General features: G+C 39.8%; 1 protein-coding gene across 4 annotated transcripts in view; it reads left to right on the top strand.

Moving 5' to 3' along the window:
* NCBP3 (nuclear cap binding subunit 3) overlaps positions 1-14013 on the top strand; it is a 32285-nt gene extending 18272 nt beyond the window's left edge. For 2 of the 4 annotated variants that reach the window (XM_072747987.1, XM_072747989.1), the window contains 8 exons: positions 717-825; positions 3187-3286; positions 3579-3682; positions 5494-5791; positions 7779-7933; positions 8748-8913; positions 9997-10155; positions 10621-14013. In XM_072747987.1, coding sequence (XP_072604088.1) covers positions 717-825; positions 3187-3286; positions 3579-3682; positions 5494-5791; positions 7779-7933; positions 8748-8913; positions 9997-10155; positions 10621-10729 — 1200 coding nt within the window. In that variant the 3' untranslated portion in view covers positions 10730-14013. Of the gene's footprint in view, positions 1-716; positions 826-3186; positions 3287-3578; positions 3683-5493; positions 5792-7778; positions 7934-8747; positions 8914-9992; positions 10156-10620 lie in introns of all 4 variants that reach the window. The other 2 variants (XM_025987885.2, XM_072747988.1) reach the window with 1 other exon arrangement.
* Positions 14014-20381: the final 6368 nt, after the last annotated feature.

Here is a 20381-nt window from a genome sequence, read left to right as displayed (position 1 = left end):
ATATAAGTTTTTAGTGTAAAAAATTGCTTACTGTCTTTTATTTAAGGCTTAAGGACATAGTAAGTTGTGTTCTTCCTCTGGCTTTTACTGTTAGACTTTTTGAGGGTATACCAGGATCCTGGCCTTTAAGTTCATGTAGCTGTAAAAAGTGATTTTTCTTGAGATTTTTAGACTAGTACTCATACTTCTGAATAAAAACATTGTTTTGTTGAGACATACCTTGAAGTGTTATCTAATGAGTAAAATTAAGAAAAAGTAAGTGACAGAATATTCCTAATGGGACATGTGCTATTGTTGGAAATATTAAAGTGTATTCATTTAAAAAGTACTGAGTACCTACTATATACCAGATTCTAGGTCCTGTGGATATAGCATAAAACCAAAGTCCTTCCCTTCTTGGAATATACATTCTAGTGGTGAAGAAAGACCAAGCACAGATGCACAGATATGTAATATAATGTCAGGAAGTGAGGAGTGCTGTGGAGAAAAGAAGGGTAAGCAGGTAGAGAATGATGGAGACTCTTCAGGGTGTTCAGGAAGACCTCTGACTTAGCAATGTCTCAGAGGATCAGTGCTGTCATGCTTCAAGAATTGTGATGTTTTGTTTTGTTTTGTTTTAAGAATTGTTAAAAATGCTTTCTCGATAGTGGCTTTGCTACTGAATAAATATGAAAGAAAATGTAATTTTTGTATTGAAAATGCTCTTTTTTCTTAAGTTGGACACATTGTCTCAAGTAGAAGAAGAGTCTCTGCTAAGAAATGATCTTCGTCCAGCTAACAAACTTGCAAAAGGAAATAGGTTATTCATGAGATTTGCTACAAAAGGTAAATGTGTTATTTGGCATTAATTTTTAATTTTAATCTAAGTCATTTATTTTTGAGTGACATCCATTTCTTTTGAATATTAAGTTAGGTCAAGTAATCTTAGAGTCCATTCAAACAATAATATTCTATGCTTGTGAAATGATGGCTTGCTGTCTGAGTTGAATTTCAGACTTTGAAGGTGAATATTAGCTATTTTTGCATAGTTTTTGTGATTTCTGGCTAAAGGAAGTTATTTCCTGCTAAAGCTAGTTTGTCCTCTACTGTTCAGTTTATCATCTGAACTATCATCTGAACTATTTTAAAGTTATACTTTTTTATTCATCGTAGCAGTATCTTCCTGGACGTTGCTAATAGTGCCATTCTCTCTAAGGAGTTAAAAGCCTCTTAAGGGGATCCCTGGGTGGCTCAGCAGTTTAGCACCTGCCTTCAGCCCAGGGGGTTATCCTGGAGTCCCGGCATCAAGCCCCATGTTGGGCTTCTGCAATGGAGCCTGCTTCTCCCTCTGCCTATGTCTCTGCCTCTCTCTCTCTGTGTGTGTCTCATGAATAAATAAATAAAATCTTTGAAAAAATAAAAAATAAAAAAAATAAAAGCCTCTTCAATTTGTAAGACTCTCTGCACAGTGATTTTGGTGTGCATTAAAATATATATGAATTTTGAATATGGAATACTCCCTGGTTTATTTTTCTTGACTGAGACATGTTTAGACTATCAGCTCGTTATTTTATTTTATTTTTTATTTTTTTTAAGATTGCTTGATTGATTGATTGATGATAGAGAGAGAGGCAGAGACACAGGAGGAGGGAGAAGCAGGCTCCCTACTGGGAGCCCGACATGGGACTCAATCCTGGGACTCCAGGCTTGCGCCCTGGGCCAAAGGCAGGCGCTAAACCGCTGAGCCACCCAGGGATCCCCTCAGCTCATTATTTTATAGACTGCCTCTCAGTTTCGGTTTGTCTGATATCTCCTGATTAAATCAAATTGTGCATGTTAGGCAAGAGTACCATAGAAGTGCTGTTATATCATTTTCAGTGCAGGATGTCAGGAGACACATGATATTTACTTTTCCCATTTATGGAGATGTTAACTTTTCTCACTTGGTTAAGGTTTCTCCTGTTTTTCCATTTGTTAATATAAAAATTTGTGGGAGGTACCTCAAGATTATGTAAATAGACTTTTGCTCATAATTCCACTCAGCATCCATTGATGACTTTTTAACTCTACATTTATTTGGCATTCTGCTTTGTAAGAAGTTTGCTCTTTCTTTTTCTTTCTTTCTTTCTTTCTTTCTTTCTTTCTTTCTTTCTTTCTTTCTTTCTTTCTTCTTTCTTTCTTCTTTCTGTTTAGACTCATGAGTCTTATTCAGTGGGTTATCATTCATTCCTATCATTAATTTGACTTATGAATCTTCTTGGATTTGGTCGGTGGAGCCCCTTTAAGCTTTATTGTTTTGACATGCATTCATGATTCTTTGAGCATTTTCTTACTTTATGGCACAGTAAAACATCTCGTTTTACCAGATGGACTTGTACTTGTACTTGTACTTTCCCTGTCCCGGATCTGGAATCAGCCATTTCTCCAAGGAGCTAGTGGGCATGTTTTTTTTTTTAAAGGATGCACTTGTTGGCTTGTGTCACTATTTACGTGTAGCACCAGATACATGTGTATTGGTATTCACCTTTTGTAATCCATGAGTGCCCCAGGAGCTAGCAAAGACCTATTACGAAAATGTGTGTGATCACTGACCACCTTTTCTTTCTATTGACTGGCATTTTAACTTGACAAAAGTGATCTTTTCTCTGTTTATAGAGTATCTTATTTGAATGCATTCTAAGTGAATGGTGCTATGCTGTTTTCTTTAAGCCATTTTGAGAACATCATGATAGATTGGAAAAAATGCTTTACCAGATATATGGAATTATGTATAGTCTCTTTCTTTAACATTAATTTTTTGTTATTGGAGTGTTGTCATTCAGAAATGAATGTCATCTTTCATGGAGACAGTGAAAATGCTACCTCTTCTAGAAAGCTTTTTTTTATTCCCACACAGCTATACTGACTGTAGCTCTCTTAAGCTTCTTAGAACTTTGTATGTTGTATTGTTGTTGTTAGCAGTGTTTTCTCTATGAGGTCAGCTCCTTAACATTAGCTTAACTTCATTCATCTCTGTATTTTACTCCACTCCCTCTATACTGCTCTGCTTTTGTAGGTACTGAGAGTGAATATTTGTAGTGTATCTTTCCCTTTTGTTGGTAGATTGTGCTGATCTGATCCCAACTATGGAAAACATTTTTTTTAGCCATTCAACATTGTCTTCATACCAATGCGAAATCCTAGGTAACTGTCGTAATTAATTTTTAGATGACAAAAAGGAACTTGGAGCAGCCAGAAGAAGTCAGTATTACATGAAATATGGGAATCCAAATTACGGAGGCATGAAAGGAATTCTTAGTAATTCTTGGTGAGTCCAAAATTTTAAAATACAATTTTAAATAGTACCTAAGCTTTTCTTAATCCCTCAGTTGGTATTCTGCAGTGGAATGTCAGCACTATGTGTGGACTCAAGGAAGACAAGAAGAAAGTTCAAGATTCTTAACTGTGGGTTAAATGGTATGAAAGGCCAAGTTTTAGTTTTATGTAAAATGTCTGTTTCAGCACCTAACATTGCATCGGTGTACAGTTAAACTCAATTAGTGGATTTCAAGGTCCTTCCTGTTGGTTTTTGATTATGTGCTTATTTTGGAATGTTGCAGGAAGCGAAGATATCATTCCCGTCGCATTCAGCGGGATGTGATCAAGAAGAGAGCCCTGATTGGGGATGACGTTGGCTTGACGTCCTATAAACACCGACATTCCGGTAGTTGCCTGCTCAGCTCTTGGGTAGACACATGTTTGGCTCCCGAAATCATATTCTTATTCTTAATACAGTCTTTTAAGGTTCCAAACTTTATCATCCTCTCTTCCTTGCCCTCACCCTCTGCCAACATATAGGAAAGTAAGTCAAGTCACAATTAATTTTAAATTGCCCATACAAAAGAGGTCAAATGATTTAATAAGAGCTGTTCTAACAAAAAGGACCAAATGTGACATAAGAGAAATTGAAAGAAAATTTTCTATAGCAATCTAATTTTTCTACTATTAATATCAAAAGCTGCATGAAAACTTTTTAAGTTATTTTATCATATGACTTGATTTTATGGTTTCTTTGATGTTGAAAATAGACTGCTATGTTTAGTGTTTTATGCTTATTGGCTTGTGTACACGAATGTCTCAGTTAAATGAGATACCACGACTTGGGTTTCATTTTGTTTTTTGTTCCGTCCATCCTTTGTTCCTTTGTTTTGGTGCATATTATAAAAGAACCGTTTTCATTATGTTTTTATAAAGATTTGTTTTTATTTTTAATCTAACTTATAGAATTTTCTACATGCTTTGTAGAACTGCTAAGTCAGCATACAAACATAGGATAATATGCATACATGTTTATCATTGTAACGGACAGGTGAAGTCTCGTTTTTATTTAATGTATATATTCAAAATTGTATATTTGAAATCTGCATCTTAAAAATGCACATACTTTTCTGTTAGTTACAGGTTACCAATTTCAAATTCTAAGATATTTTATCATATAATCTTTAATCATATAATCTTTAGATTAAAGAAATTGAAAAGCAAATCACCCCCTCATTCTAGCACTTTTATTATAAGCAACTTATTTCATTTTATATTTTCCTTATCTATTTTCATAATAAATATAATTGTTGTGAACATATATTTTTAGTCTTCCACTTTACAAGCATTTTTCCATGCACTCTAAAGTTACAGTTGATTTTTGTTATTCATGGTGGTATGTTCTATAAGGTCACTGTGATCATTGATACAGTGGATACTAAAACATTCAGAGACTCTGGTCACCATTTTCATCACCTGATCAGTATATAGCCTTCTTTGCTGTGTGTTTCTGTTTAAAGATATCTTATTAAATACATATTGTTGATTCATTAACATTGGACTCACAGCCAACAGCATTATAACTCATGCTTGAACAAAGCTTACTTAACACAAATTCATTCTGTAAGGCACATCACAGTCTTCTTGTGCTTAGAAACACTAGACAGCTTTGACACTATACCCGGAAGCCATTTTTTTAAATGTTTAAGTGAACTCACCAACAAAAGCCACAAAAATATGAAAAACATGGCACTTCATAGATTGCAAAAAAGGGCACTTGTTTACAGTATGAGAGCTGAAACAAGAAAGAATGTTGTCTCATTTGACCTCGGCTGGGAATACGCACATCTGGTGACTCAATTTTTTTTTTTTTGACACTCTGTGCATGTCCACAAATGACCATGAAAACACTATGAGTGTTGATACAGAGTTACAAATAAATATGGCAGATTTGCAAATATAGAATTCACGAATAATGACAAATGTACTTTAGATAACTTTATAATATTCCATCAGGTTGCTAGATCATACTTTACCTAGCCAATCTTCTATTTTAGGTATCAGAATGGCAACTAGATTGGCACTAATACAGATAATACTCCAGTAAGATCTTGGGCACGGGAACACCACCTTTTAAAAAGGTCACCAATATAGAGCAGAAAATCAGATTCATTAATTTTAGTGCTTTTCCTAATGTTTTTTGGTTAAATTTCTTAGGACTAGTAAATGTTCCAGAGGAACCCATTGAAGAGGAAGAGGAAGAAGAGGAGGAGGAGGAGGAGGATCAGGACATGGATGCAGATGACAGGGTGGTAGTAGAGTACCATGAGGAGCTCCCAGCTCTCAAGCAGACCCGGGAGCGGAGCACATCTAGGCAGTCCAGTGCCAGCAGTTCAGACTCTGATGAAATGGACTATGATCTAGAACTGAAAATGATTTCCACTCCTTCACCAAAGAAAAGCATGAAAATGACCATGTATGCTGATGAAGTGGAATCTCAGTTGAAAAATATTAGGTGAAAATATTTTGTCTTTTTATCAATGCTAGCTTTTAATTTTGTTTTAAATACTAATCCCTAACTTCCTCTTAACTCTTAATTTTATAATTACTTTTATCTGTTGCATCAAATTTTTCCTTTAAATATACAAGAATTAATCATTGTTATAAAAATGACAGTGCAGAAAAAAAATGACAGTGCAGAAAGTGAAAATCACCCATAATCTTATCCGTTCCTAAAATCATGACTTAGCAGTCGAGTGAATAACTTTCCTGCTAATTTTATGCATATACCTAACACATGGAGAAATTCTAGAGTTCTACAGAAATGAAGTTGTATTTATATTGTCTTCCAGTGTGCTTTTCCTGTTTAATATAGTGTAGATTTCTATTTTTTCATCCAGATATAGTCCTTTGTTTGAAAATATCATGATTTATTTGGTCAATCCCTTATTGATAGACATTTAGGTTTCTATTTTCTTACTATTGGGATGCCTGGGTGGCTCAGCGGTTGAACATCTACCTTCGGCTCAGGGTGTGATCCCGGAGTCCCGGGATCGAGTCCCACATGAGGTTCTGTGCATGGAGCCTGCTTCTCTCTCTGCCTGTGTCTCTGCCTCTCTTTGTGTCTCACATGAATAAATAAAATCTATTAAAAAATAAAATTAAGGGATCCCTGGATGGCACAGTGGTTTAGCGCCTGCCTTTGGCCCAGGGCGTGATCCTGGAGACCCGGGATCGAATCCCACGTCGGGCTCCCGGTGCATGGAGCCTGCTTCTCCCTCTGCCTATGTCTCTGCCTCTCTCTCTCTCTCTCTATCATAAAAAGAAAAATAAAATAAAATAAATAAAAAGAAAAAAAATAAAAAATAAAATTAAAATATATCTTACTGTTGCACTAACTAGATAAATTTCTTGAATTCCAGTTATTGCACAGAGCTGCATATATGTTGAAAAATGTGGTGGTGTTAGGGTTGCCTGGGTGCACAGTTGTTTCAGCATCCAACACTTGGTTTCGGCTAAGTTCGTGATCTCAGGATCATGAGATCAAGCTCCATGTTGGGCTCAGTGCAGAGTCTGCTTAAGACTCTCTCCTCTCCCTCTCTTCTTCCCCCCTCCCCCCCACTCCTCCTCTCACATATTCTCTCTCTCTCTCTCTCACCCTCTCTAAAATAAATAAATCTTAAAATAAAAATTGGTTTTGCTAAATTTCGTTGCAAAAAGATGTTAATCACTTTATAACCTTTTACCTCTATAGTTATCAGTCTTATCACTGTAAGTTTTGCTAATTTTGTGGACCAAGAAAAAAAGTTATTTTAATGTGTATTTCTTTGATGACTATTGGGGATGAGCAGATTCCTGAGGGCAGATGGCATGTGCACAGCTCAAAGAGTTGGCATCTATAGGGGTATTCTCTCTAACTGTTCTTGGTAGTGTGTTTGGGGAAAAGAAAAACAGTTCAATCTGGTTCATTTGTATGGCTTTGTTCATATCCTTATTTTTAGTTTTCAGAGAACTTTGCAATGTTGGGTGCTGCCAGAATAATGCTGGTGCCTAGCATGGTAGCAGATGTCTATAACAGAGAAGTTTGTCCTTTAAAGAAAGAGATTGTAGACTCTGTCGCATCTTGACTATAGTGAAGTCACAGCCTGGGTGCACAGAGATCCCTTAGCCCTTTGCAGGCCTTACTTAATGTTTGTCTCAGAAAGGAGGGGACTTGCAATTACATATTCTGTGATAGTTTACAGTATCATTTGTGGAAACCACCCTGGAAAACTCAGTAACCTAATTGTGCTGATTGGTCTCTTTATAGCAGGCTGATCATGATTTTTGTAAGCAAATAATTACTGGTATATGGTATTTATGAGTGGATATTGGCTGTATTAGATTGGGCTGCTTAAATTATTTTCGCCAAATTACATGAGATTATTGTGTAGGCATTGTCCCACAGTTGGAGGTAGTAACTGTGCCTTTTTTTTTTTTTTTTTTTTTTTTTTTTTTTTAAGGAATTCCATGAGGGCAGATACTATATCTACAAGCAATATCAAAAACCGAATTGGTAACAAATTACCAACTGAGAAATTTGTAGATGTCCGACATCTGTTAGATGAAAAACGCCAGCACACACGTCCACGGCCACAAGGCAGCAATACTAAATCAGGTATTGTTGAGTTGTGTTTCTGAGTTCCAGAAAGCAAATCAGGGCAGAGATAGGTCCTTGGATTAAACATTGCCCTTAATGAACTGGTTTAATTGTCATAGTGCATCACCTCTAAATTTGAGGTTAGGCAGTAGAACTTTCAGACATGAAAAATAATCATAAATTTGAAGACATAAAATTGCCTTCAATATTTTTGTCCCAATTATTTTACTTTATATGTCATTGATATACTTTATACATAAGAATAATAGAAATCAAGTTGAGTTGTTATATAAATGGTAAAGAATTTGAACTAGATGGTATACATGTGCAGAGTCACAGAGTGGGTACTTGGCCTTGCCTGCTGTGTGCCAGGCTCTGGGTTAGATGCTGGGAATGCTGGAATCTCTGGAGGGGTTGCAAGTCATCATAGAACTTAGATGGAGAAACATGAATGCACACATTCAGGTAATTCCACTCCAAAACAGAATGGAGTAAGTGCTCTGATAGGTCTGTAAGAAGTAGTTTGTGGGAGCATAGAGGGGAGGTAGGTCTACTGGGGGAATTGTAGAGAGTTAATTTTGCCTCAGAACTTCCTTTCTGGAGCAGTCAGCTGAGAATTTTTTTCTCACTGAAAGCCTGTATGTCTGAATTCTCTTAGGGAAATCCAGACTGATTATATAGAGAGAAGGATTTTAGAAGCTTGATTTTGTCAGGTACTTTGCCCTCATTTGGGGAGATTTGGCACGAGATCCTCTAGACATCTTAGGTTGACAGTATCAATAGCAAAGCACACATGATTGGTCATAGTAAAACTTTTTTTTTCTTTTTCTAGATATACGCCAGCGGTTAGGAAAAAGACCATATTCTCCAGAAAAGGCTTTTAGTAGTACCCCAGTCTTTCGGAGAGAGCCTTTTTCTGATGTACATAGTAGGCTGGGTGTTCCCAGGCAAGATGTTAAAGGCCTCTACTCTGATACTCGGGAGAAGAAATCAGGTTGGTAACACTTAAAACTGAGGGGGGGAGTAGGAACTGGGTAAGAGCAGACTGTAGCATTGAAATACCTTGTTAGTCAAAGGCAGGAAATAGCATATGTCAAAAATAAATTATTTTTCTTCTTCCATTACAGTCATTGTCATAATTATAATAAGGGTAATGGAAAATTTAGAAAATGGAAAAAACAAAATTAGCCTTGGTTCTTTCTGCTTAGCACGAATACTATTTATTTATTTATTTATTTATTTATTTATTTATTTTTAAGAGATTTTTTATTTATTTATTCATGAGAGACAGAGAGAGAGAGAGAGGCAGACACAGGCAGAGGGAGAAGCAGGCTCCACGCAAGGAGCCCAATGTGGGACTCGAACCCAGGTCTCCAGGATCATGCCCTAGGCTGACGGTGGCGCTAAACCGCTGAGCCACCCGGGCTGCCCTAGCACGAATATTTTTTAGTCTTAAGTTTCTATTCAAGTCTTTGTCCATATACGTATTCTTTGTTCATACAGGATTTTATTATGATCATTTTTTATCACATTGTTAAATTCTTTATTAATAAAATGCTTAATAGCCTTATAGTGTAGTATGCTATGAAATTATAAACACATAATTTTTCTATTTTTAGATATTAGTAAAGTACATTTTAAAAATTAATGAATAGTGGGCCAAATCTCTGAAAGTTTACAGTATAGCAGGCCTATCAGTTTGCAGAATTTATAGCTGGGAATGATCTGGGAATGGCCCACTTCCGGCAGAATGAAGCTCTACACAGAATGGTGAGTCTCACCAGGGAGGGGCAGGTGTAGCATAAGCAGCCTCCCAGGTGATTCTGATATGCATGAGAGGCACATGTCCCCAACTGTGAGGGTCTCCCATTGGTCCAGATCCCTCAGTTTTCCAGGCAGAGGACTATAGCCAGGGAAATGAGATTACCTTCCTAATGCTGTACAAAGGTTACAGGAGCCACAGACCCTTTCCCAGTGTCTTTTATGCATCAGGTGTTGACAGTGTGCCTGCTTCCTCTGTATTACCCTGCTTGTCAGCATTGACCACCAAAACTGAAATGCCTTCTCACCCAAACAGGTAGTTTATGGACTCGCTTAGGATCTGCACCCAAGACCAAAGAAAAGAACACAAAGAAGGTGGATCACAGGGTGCCAGGCGCTGAGGAAGATGATTCTGAGCTGCAAAGGGCATGGGGGGCTCTGATAAAGGAGAAAGAACAGTCTCGCCAAAAGAAGAGCCGGTTAGATAACTTACCATCTCTCCAGATTGAAGTTAGTCGGGAAAGCACCTCTGGTTCAGAGGCAGAGTCCTGATGCCCTTGGGGCTGATGGCAGCTGCCCTAAAGTCTGACATTCTCCTGCAGGGTGGGGTGCACAGTAGAAACCTCCCTCCCTCCCCCCACAGGAGTTGGCGCCCCTCTTGCTCTTACACAGTCACCCTCAGCTCTTGCTACTATAGCAAGACATGTTAAGAATGTGACATGCTTTGAAGGGCATCTATCTTTTGCTGCAGAGTTTGAGTTCTGGGCCCTCAATTCTTTCCCCACTATCCCACAAGCTTTACCCTTTGAGGAAAAGGCAGCCCTCCAGATTTTGTAGACGTTTTTCTTAATATTTTTAACATTATGTCTTTTAAAGAAATGTTTTACACAGTTCATCCAAAGAGCAGAGAACTGAACTTCTCACTATTGCCTTGGCCCTGACAGCTGTTACCAGCACCCTTTTCCCAAGAAAAGTCAATTCCCAGGTGCTTATTGGACAGCCTTCGAGGGGGAAGATGAGGGAAGCTGCCAGCTCACCCTTCCAGGACCCTAGTGTGGGGGCCGAATCTCATGGACCTGACCTCAGAGGTGCACCAGTGCCGCCCAGGTAGATAAGAGATGCAGCATCGATCGTGCTTCCGTTTCTCCCTGGGGATTTCTGTTAGGGGCCTCTTCTTAGCAATCAGCTTGAAGTGAAGATCAAGTTCAGTGCTGTGGGATTTTTAGGAACAAAAAACTGTGACTTCTGGATTTCGGGTGGATTTTTGTGCTGGGGTGGGGTCATGAGTTAATGTTGAACAATTTTTAAGTCTGTATTATGTTCAAAAATATAAATGATTTAAAAGTTTAAATTTTTAATTTTTATATGTGAAAATACTTCCTGTTGGCTACAAGGGAAGCTCAAGTGGTGTCTTATGTGTGCTGTTAAATATATATTATATACTTTGGAAGAAGGCAAAGAGAGGAGTCTCATTATTTTTAAATGAACCTAATTGTATAGTCTGCCTGTTGTATATAGTGTTCAGCTTGCTTTTTGGTCACTGTAGGAAAAAAACCCATCCATCTGAGATGGGGTCCTGTTGTTTATTATCACTTCAGAAGTGATACGTTAGTATTTATTCTATTTCCAAGTTCTGGCACCTGAAGATACCTTTAAAACTGGCAAATAAGATAATAGTTATAGAAATTTCAGTTTATTTCACATTTACTTCTAAACTCCTTTCAGATTATTTTAAAGGCAGTAGATTATTTTGTCTTCCTATTTGATCTTTATTTTGAAGTATTTAATGTTTGTATTCCTCTGCAGGCATAAAAATAGCATTTCACTTCAATTCACTAGAACTTAAGAGTTAGCGATAGTAAGCCTTTGTCCCTTTGTGATGTCACAACTCCTCACCTATCTGGAGTGTTTCGGTACATGGTGCAGCCCTGGATTCTAACGATCTTTACTTTTGAGTGAGCTAATCATCTCATTGATAGTTGATTACAGTGTGGTGTGATTGAATGCAGAAAACTGCTAAAAAAGGAAGTAAAGGGCCGTGGGACTTGAGAACTACAACAACTGTACCATGTTTGGTTGGTTAACCTACTTTTCACTCCCTTTAGAAAGATTAGAGACTATAACTACAGTATGTTTCTGCTTCCTGATAGGATTCTAAAAAAGAGATGGTTCTCTGACAATTGAGACCTAATGTTTCTGAGGTTTCTCGCTTCTTTTGTCTCAGCATGCAGGTGAGAGCCAGGTCCTTGAGAAGGGGCTAGGTTTCAGGAGTTGGTAAAGTGAGATGGACAAGGACCTAAGAGTCAGACCTGGATGGCAACGTCTGGTTTCTGTTCCATGAGCCTGGGCCTCCAGTTTTCCCATCTGTCAAATGAATAGGCTGGTGGTACCAGAGCTTCTGACTTTGTTGGTGCATCTCAGTGGTGTTTTACTCTTCCCAAAGCAATGGTTGTGGTGGGCTGGCCAGCACTGGTTTCCGTTGCAGGTATAGGGAGGGTCAAGAAGACAGCTGAGGGCACACATAAGGTTTTGGACAGAGATTCACCCTCATCCCATTTCTGTTAGTCTCTGGGTCTTCTAGTGGGACAGAGATGTCCTTGTGGTGTAGTCTCAGCAATGTTCATAAACCCTTCTTCTATATTTCCCAGTTAAGATCTTTTCCACCAGTAGTTTGGGCCCATCTGTCCCATGGCCTTAATAGCCCTTCCCAGTCTCCTGCTGGAGACCAGGGAAAGCTTTCTGGAACGGTGGTGGTATGTAATCAAAAGTGGGCCTTTGTTCTTGCTTCGGCAGCACATATACTAAAATTGGAACGATAAAACTGGGCTTTTGATCTAATCAGGAAAAATGCCCACGTCAGCAGCCCTGCAATTCTTACAAATACACAGAACCCAGAAAAGTATCTTTAAAGATTTTATTTCCCCCAGTTATCATTGCCTGCTTCCTCTCTTGCTCTTGGTCCACACTCAGGCACTCAGATCTTGCAATATCTTACATGTTGATGTAAGGGCTTTGAATGCCCAGGCCCTTTCTTTAGAGTTTGGGAGTGAGGGTGGACAGTTCCCCTAGTGGCAGCTCAGTGTGCCAGGGTGCTTGTTATGCATCTGGGCAGCAAGGCTATACACTTTCCTATATTCTTCTTAGTTTTTACACATAGGAGATTTCAAATACATTTTTGCTGCTTGATAGTAATTGCAGATACCTCATTTCTGTTTCCCACTCTCCCCGTTGGGAGAGACACTAACTGCCCAGGAGAACTTGTAGAACCTGTGACAAGCCCTCCAGCCTTCCAAACTCTGGCCCCTTAGTCTGGTCTTGTGAACCCCTACCCTTAGTTTAATCCCTGTCTTCTCCCATTCCATCCCTGTGACAGCCTCTTCCCTGATCTTTGCCTCATACCCCTGTGCATTGCAGCTGGGATGAATTTTTGTTGTTTGCAGCTTTATTTAGCTATTATTTACATAGCATACAGTTCACTCCTTTAAAGTATACACTTCAGGGGCACCTGGCCAGCTTAGTTGGAGGAGCATGCAACTCTTGAATTTGAGGTTGTGAGTTAAAGCCCCACGTTGGGTGTAGCGATTACTTAAAAATACAAGATTTTAGGAAAAAAGGTATACACCTCAGTGGCTTTTAGTGTATTCACAGGGTTGTGTAGCTCTCACCTCAGTCAATTTTAGACATTTTCATCACCAAAAATAGATGCTCTGTTCATTAGCAGTCATTCCCTAGTCCCTCTTCCTTCCTGGCAACCACTACCTTTGGTTTCTATGGATGTCCCCCTGAACACTCATGTAAATGGAATCATACACTTTGTGGCAATTTGTAATTGGCTTCTTTCACTAAATATATTTTTGAGGATCATCTGTGTTGTAGCCTCTATTAGTACTCTTTTTATTAATAATATTCCATTGTATGAATACAATACATTTTATTTATTCATCAGTTGACAGACGTTTGGGTTGTTTCCACTTTTGGCTGATACGAATAATGCTGCTATGGAACATTTATGTACAGGCATTGGGGTGGTCATGTTTTCATTATTCTTGGGTTATATATCTAAGGGTGGAATTGTTGGGTCACACAGTAATTCTGTCTTAACCTTTTAAAGAACTGCCAGACCCAGGTGGCTCAGCGGTTTAGCGCCACCTTCGGCCCAGGGCGTGATCCTGGAGACCCAGGATCGAGTCCCACGTTGGGCTTCCTGCATGGAGCCTGCTTCTCCCTCTGCCTGTGTCTCTAACTTTCTCTCTCCCTGTGTCTCTCATGAATAAATAAATAAAATATTTTAAAATAATAATAAAAAAAAATAAAGAACTGCCAGACTATTATCCCAATGGCTACATCATTTTCCATTTTCTTTATTAGTGTATGAGGGCTCCAGTTTTTCCACAATCCTCGTCAATACCTGTTATTTCGCGGCATGAATTAGTATTTCATTGTGATTTTGATTTGCATATCCCTGATATCTAATGATGTTGGGCATCTTTTCATGTGCTTCAGAATGAACTTTCTTAAGAAAGTTATTAATCCATTATTAAGTTATTAATCCTTCTGCTTTAAAACTTTCCAAAACTTCACTATTGCCCTTGGAATAAATTCCAAACCCCAATGATAGCTCACAAGGCATAACAAAATCTAGCTTCTGGTATCTCTGGCCTGTTCTCCCCATCCTCCCCATCTTCCCCTGCCCTGTGCCTACTAGTTCCCGGGAATCATCTTGATCTTACCAGCCTTTCAAACTCTACTGAGTGCTTTTCTTCTCCAGCAGTGATACACTCCCCTGGACCTTTCTCCTTCCACCTGAGCCTCGCCATCTCTTTTCCCTCGGGACTTAGAGACCCTTCCAGGTAGCTGCCTCCCAACTTCCAGAGCCAGGTTATGGCCCCTGCTATATATCCTACAGTACTGCCATGAATGAGACTGCTCATTCCAGGTTTGAGTTATACAGGCACCTAAGATAAAAATAGAGTGTAATCAAAATTCTTCTTGGAAGCCTTGAGGAAGGTGCCATGTTGAAACCATCATTGTGAGATCCAGCACTGTTGGTTCCTGCCTGTGTGGGAACAGATGATACTTTCTTTGGTTGAGCTCCAGATGAAGTTGTCGGCCGTATTTTGCAAAAAAAAAAAAAAACAAACACTTATTCTTAGGTATTAAACTCATTCAGGCAAGCAACTCACTTTTGAAGAGGCTCTTGGGAACTGTAGCAAGCCACAGGAGCAGCAGGGCACAAGCTTACCTTATGTGAATGGAGGCGCAGGTGAAATGGCCCAAGTGACTTAAATTATTTTCCTTTATCCTTGTCTTTTTTTAAACTTTCTCAGAAAAATATACCATTGTGTTTGCTTAAGTGAAATGTGCATATGATGCCGAATTTCTATACCCGTCCCCCAAAGCCAGCACACCTATACACTGAATTGTAATTCCCTCCTCCTAGTTTGTCTTTTTTGCTAGATTGTAAGCTCCGTGAGAGCAAGGGCCATGTCTGGTTTGTTCATGGCGGTTTCTCCAGGCTTAGAACCATGCATGGCACCTGGCAAGTTATCTATAAACGTGGTAAACATATAAATCCCCCAGCTGCAGGAACAGCTTCATTCCTGGGGATCCCTTTAAAGGCTAGTCCTTGTTTTCTGCCTTGTACACACAATACTTGATGTTCATTTTATTTTCTCTGTTAGCCTGTAAGCTCCTGATGAGCAGGTGTCTTCGTGATTGTTATCTCTGTATCCTCCCACCATGCCAGTCCAGAGTAAGTAGTGCTTAAAAAGTGTTTGGTAAATGAGTGAATTATGGTAAACAACCCAGCTCTGACTCCTTTGCAGGGTAGTCAAATTGTAGCTGACACTACCAGATTGAAAAAGAGGAAGATTATTCAGAAGTGCATAAACTGTACTTGTATAAGAAAAAAAAATCTCATTAATTAGACCTCCATAAAATTCAAATTTTGATGATCTGGCCATATCTGAGCTGAAGTTTACCTTGTGTATAAAGGATTTGCTAGAGAATCATGTAGAATATTTTTTTGGAAAGCATTCATCTGCCCCAGAAGAGCAGGGAAGGAAGCTGGCAGATGGATGAGAGGCCCCCAAGAAAGATTGTTGAGCCAGTCTTTAGCTTTGAGTCTTATTGACAAGGAATGTGTTGCAATCTAGAGATGGCGAAGAGAAATAACTTGTTCAGGCAGCAGCTCTTTTGCCTGCAGTAGTATTCCACCTCTCACTTGAAGCATTCTTAAAGTTATGCTGAAATGCTAATGGGCGGTTTGCATTAATATTAACAAATCATGGTGTCACAGATTAATTGCTGTACAAATAAATTTGGTGTATAAGTATTTGCTTTTAAGCTTTATATAACACGAAGCAAATGAGAAAAGGCATTTTTTTTTCCTCTAAGAACTAAAAGGACAGAATGTTTTTGATAATTTTGAGAATATCACAGTTGCTTTAAGGCAGATTGTTATTGCATAATCTAACGAACGAAAATCCAGAATTTTTCTTACATTTATAAAATAAATCTGAGAAGAAAAAAATATGGTAGCATTTTTTAAAAATGAAATTCTATGAACATTTAATAGGACTTTGATGTTCCCGGAAGCAGTTAGGGAAATGCTGGCTCCAAAGCCTGTTTCAGATTGTGAGGCACTAAAGTGAGACTTTCCTGTGCTATATAAATAAAACTCTGGAGTATGGGTGATATTAACCTGCCAAAGTCAATACTTTGCCCTAGAGTTCTTGCCTGTTTTTGCCTGAGCAACTCAGAGGCCCTCTTTGCATGACCAGATTCTTCAGTAGTTGAAACTTTGTATTTAATTGCCTATCACCCTCACCCCTCACTGGTGTAGATTAGTGAAGGCAAGAGGCCCCCATCATTGGCAGGAGAGGAGACATGACCATGACCTTTCCTGGCTTTTTGTGTGTCTAATTATGTGATGCATCCCCTCTTGCCTTAGCAAGGATTACTCAAAAGGCTTATGAACAGGAGGTGGCACTTTTAGCTTAGGTAGAGTGTCTTTGGGGGAGGGTCCAATAGGATAGTATTAGAGACTGGGCCTGAAGCCCTGAGGGTTCATTTTTTCCTCACACACAAACTGGAAAAGACTGAACAAGTCCCTTCACCTCTCTGGACCTCAGTTTCCCTCTCTGTCAATGAAGGGCTCAACTGAGATGGTCTCCAGGTTTCTTTCTATTGCTAATATGAGTTCTAGGGTCTTTGCTCTGCTTTTCCAAAGACATTTAGGAGCCTAAGTTGAAGAGGAAGGGAGTGGGGGCAAGTAAGAGGCCCAAGCCCTTGGACCCTTGGTCCATAAACCAACCCCTCAGTTAGAGAAGAACAAGAGGATCCTCTCCCTAGCTTCTTCCCTACTAAGCAAGCCCACCATCCCACACACACATGCACGCACACATGCACACACTGTTCAGTGTTTTATTTGGGAGGTTTTTTTAGGAGGTAGTCCAGTGTATTAGGTTGGGCTGCTGTAACAAAATACCTTAGACTGAGTGGCTTAAACAACAGAAGTTTATTTTCTCACAGTCTAGAGACTGAAAGGCCAAGATCCGGGTGCTAGCTAGCCTAGGTAGGTTCTAATGAGTGCTTTCTTCCTGGCTTTCAGACAGTCATCTTCTCATAGTGCCCTCACATGGCCTTTCCTTGGTAAATGCACATGGAGAAAGAGCTCTCTTCCTTTTTGTAAGACCACTAAGCCTGTTGATTAGGACCCTACCTTTATGACCTAAATAACTCCTTTAGGGCCTTTAGACCCTATCTGCAAGTAAACTCAACATTAGGGGTTATGGCTTCAACATTACAAATTTGACAGGAGACACATAGTTCAGTCCATGATCCCCAGTAATGCAAAATCCCAGTATATGTTTGTGAAATGAGGTCTCTGCTTTTTAAACGCTCAACTGGGAGAGATTTAGACCCATTGGGTGTAGTAGTTCAGAGTCCTGGTACTGGAGGAGATAGACCTGCCTTAAGTCCCAGCTCTGCCCTTTTTTAGCCATATGATGTTTGACAAGTGATCTGGGAAATCAAGATAACCAAGTAGGGTGGCTCTTAGGATCAGATGAGGTCTTTGCATGAAAGGCCTTTGGCACTGAGTCTGGCACTCCCCCCTTAGCGCTCAATCAGTGGTAGTGATTCCTGCTGCTCCTCAGACTTCCTCCAGCTCCTCTTTGCCAGCTCTGTCTTCTACTGTGTCCTGTCTCAGTAATTCCTTCCAAATTCCTCTTTCCAGCTTTTCAGGACTCAGAAGGCCAGTGGGTAGTTAGAACATCTTCTGTGCCTAGAGATGATGAGGCAGGACTATGGGAACAGCCTCCCATCCACCGGTGAGTGCAGATATCAGAGCTTTCCACTCACACTCAAGACAGCATTTCTTTTACTTCTTGCTGAACAGGTCTTTATCCTGTAACTTTTAAGGCTTTATTTTGAAAAAAATTTCAAAATTACAGAAAAGTTTCAAGGATAGGACAAAGAACATTTTGCCATATTTTATCATTCATTCTTTCCTCCCCTTTACTCCCCTAACCCCCACCTCTAAAGCATGAATTATTTGAGAGTGGCGTACGTACAACTGCCCCTTTACCCCTAAATATTTCAGTATACATTTCCTAAAGTCTTAGGAAGTAAGGACGGTCTCTCACATGACCATGATGTAGTTACCAAATACAGGAAATGTATAATTTTATCTGATCAGTACAGTAGTATCTAATCTTCAGTTACATGTTTCAGTTTTGCCAACTATCCCAATAAAGTTTTTTAAAGCTTTTCTTTTTTATTTTTTTCTGGTCTAGGTTCCAGCCCAGGATCACACTGCATTTTGTTTTCCTCTCCTTAGTCTGCTTTAACCTGGGACAATTCTTTAACCTTGCCTTATGCTACTGATGTTTTTGTAGTTCACTCCAGTTATGTTGTAGAATATCCCTCAAATCGGTCCCTTGCCATTTGTCTAGAACCTGTATAAGGCTGTGAGTGGAAGGGTTATAGAGCATAGTCTGGCCCTGTCCACGGGGTCTTAAGTTTGGATTTCCGGGGACCGTAGTTACTGTCAGGTAGGCTCGAAGGGCCTATGTGTGCTCAGGATTAGAGTTCTACCATGCTGACACCAGCAAGCTTGGATCAATACATCTTTGAGGAATGCAGTCTTAGTCGGCATTTTAGGAGTCTCCAAAGATGCAGAAATGGCCCTGCACTCTGTGCAGCCTCCAGTCATCAGCTGGGCTTGGCCTGCTGAGGTGCCCTGAAGTTCATACTCCAGACATCAAGTCCTGCTCTCAGAAATGTTGAGCAAACTGCAGGCCTAGGTTCTTGTGTGTCCGTACTGCTGATCTGCTTTGTGGCCTGGGGTGGGGAGAGGAGCCTCTTCTGGCTCTGCCAAGTGTCTCTGGCACTCAAAACAAGTGTGGGGTAGGGAGAAAGTCACCGAGCCCCGGAGTGTTAGAAAACAGGCCAGGGGGGATCCCTGGGTGGCACAGCGGTTTAGCGCCTGCCTTTGGCCCAGGGCGCGATCCTGGAGACCCAGGATCAAATCCCACGTCGGGCTCCCGGTGCGTGGAGCCTGCTTCTCCCTCTGCCTGTGTCTCTGCCTCTCTCTCTCTCTGTGTGACTATCATAAATAAATAAAAATTTAAAGAAAACAGGCCAGGACTCTGGCCTGTGACAGGGTTAAGCCAATTTAGATGGTCTTCATTGTGATCTGACAGGCAGATGCAGACCTGGAACTTCATTTTTTTTAGGTGTTGGACAGTGTCAAAAATGGTGAATTGTAATCTCTATTCAAGCAACTATATAGCATCAGGAACTGTCACATTAGTTGTAGATATTTTGTCAGACCAAAGCAGACAATGAAAAAATGTCACCAAGCTCCACAAGACTTTGGCCAAGCTAACTTTCAATGTGAGAAACAAAATAAAATTAATTTTCATCTTGTCATTAAGTCAATACCCTTGTCTGCTTTGTTTTAACACTTGTGTTAACATTTTCAGTGTGCTCTCCCTAGGGATGCAGACATTCATGTGAGAGAAATAGAATCTCCTGCCTTTTTTAATGTAAATTAATTAAAATTAAATAAAATTTAAAATTCAGTTCCTGAGTTACACTGATAACCTTTCAAGGACCTAGTAACCACAGTAGTCTGTGTTGGACAACGCAGATCTAGAACATAACATAGTTCTGTTGGACAGCACTGCTGTGCTTTTCCAGCAGTCTGGGAAGCAGGAACACTTGCTTCTGTGACAGAAAACAGTCTTGGTCACAAAAGGAAGATGTGACAAATTGTGAAATTAGCTTTTAAATATGACTGCAGACTGTTGGCAGTATTTCTTTTGGGGTGTTGGATTAGATGAGAGATATGCTAGGAAGATTTATGGAATTTTATGTCTTCTGCCTGGTAGCCCAGAGCTATGTTAAGTTAGTTCCCGCATGGTGGTGTAGCCAGGTTTTAAAGAGAACACAGCCAAGCTGAATCACTGAAGCGGTGACTTCAGTCAGTGCATTGAGTCTTAACATTTATCAGGCCCACCATAGCCTCAGGGCTTTGAGTGCAGGGGCCAGGTACAGGAGCCCCATTTGTAGTGGTGGGGGTACTTCTAGTGGGAAGGGGACTTCATGCTCATGGCTGAGGCAACCACCGCTAAGGACCCTGGGCTGGGTGCTGGGCTGAGGCATCTGGTGATGGGGACTCACTCATGTGAACGATGAA

The sequence above is a fragment of the Vulpes vulpes genome, chromosome 2, assembly GCF_048418805.1.
Source record: "Vulpes vulpes isolate BD-2025 chromosome 2, VulVul3, whole genome shotgun sequence".
NCBI lineage: Eukaryota > Metazoa > Chordata > Mammalia > Carnivora > Canidae > Vulpes > Vulpes vulpes.
Note: the sequence above shows the minus strand (reverse complement) of the source record. Positions and strands in the feature narration are given on the sequence as shown.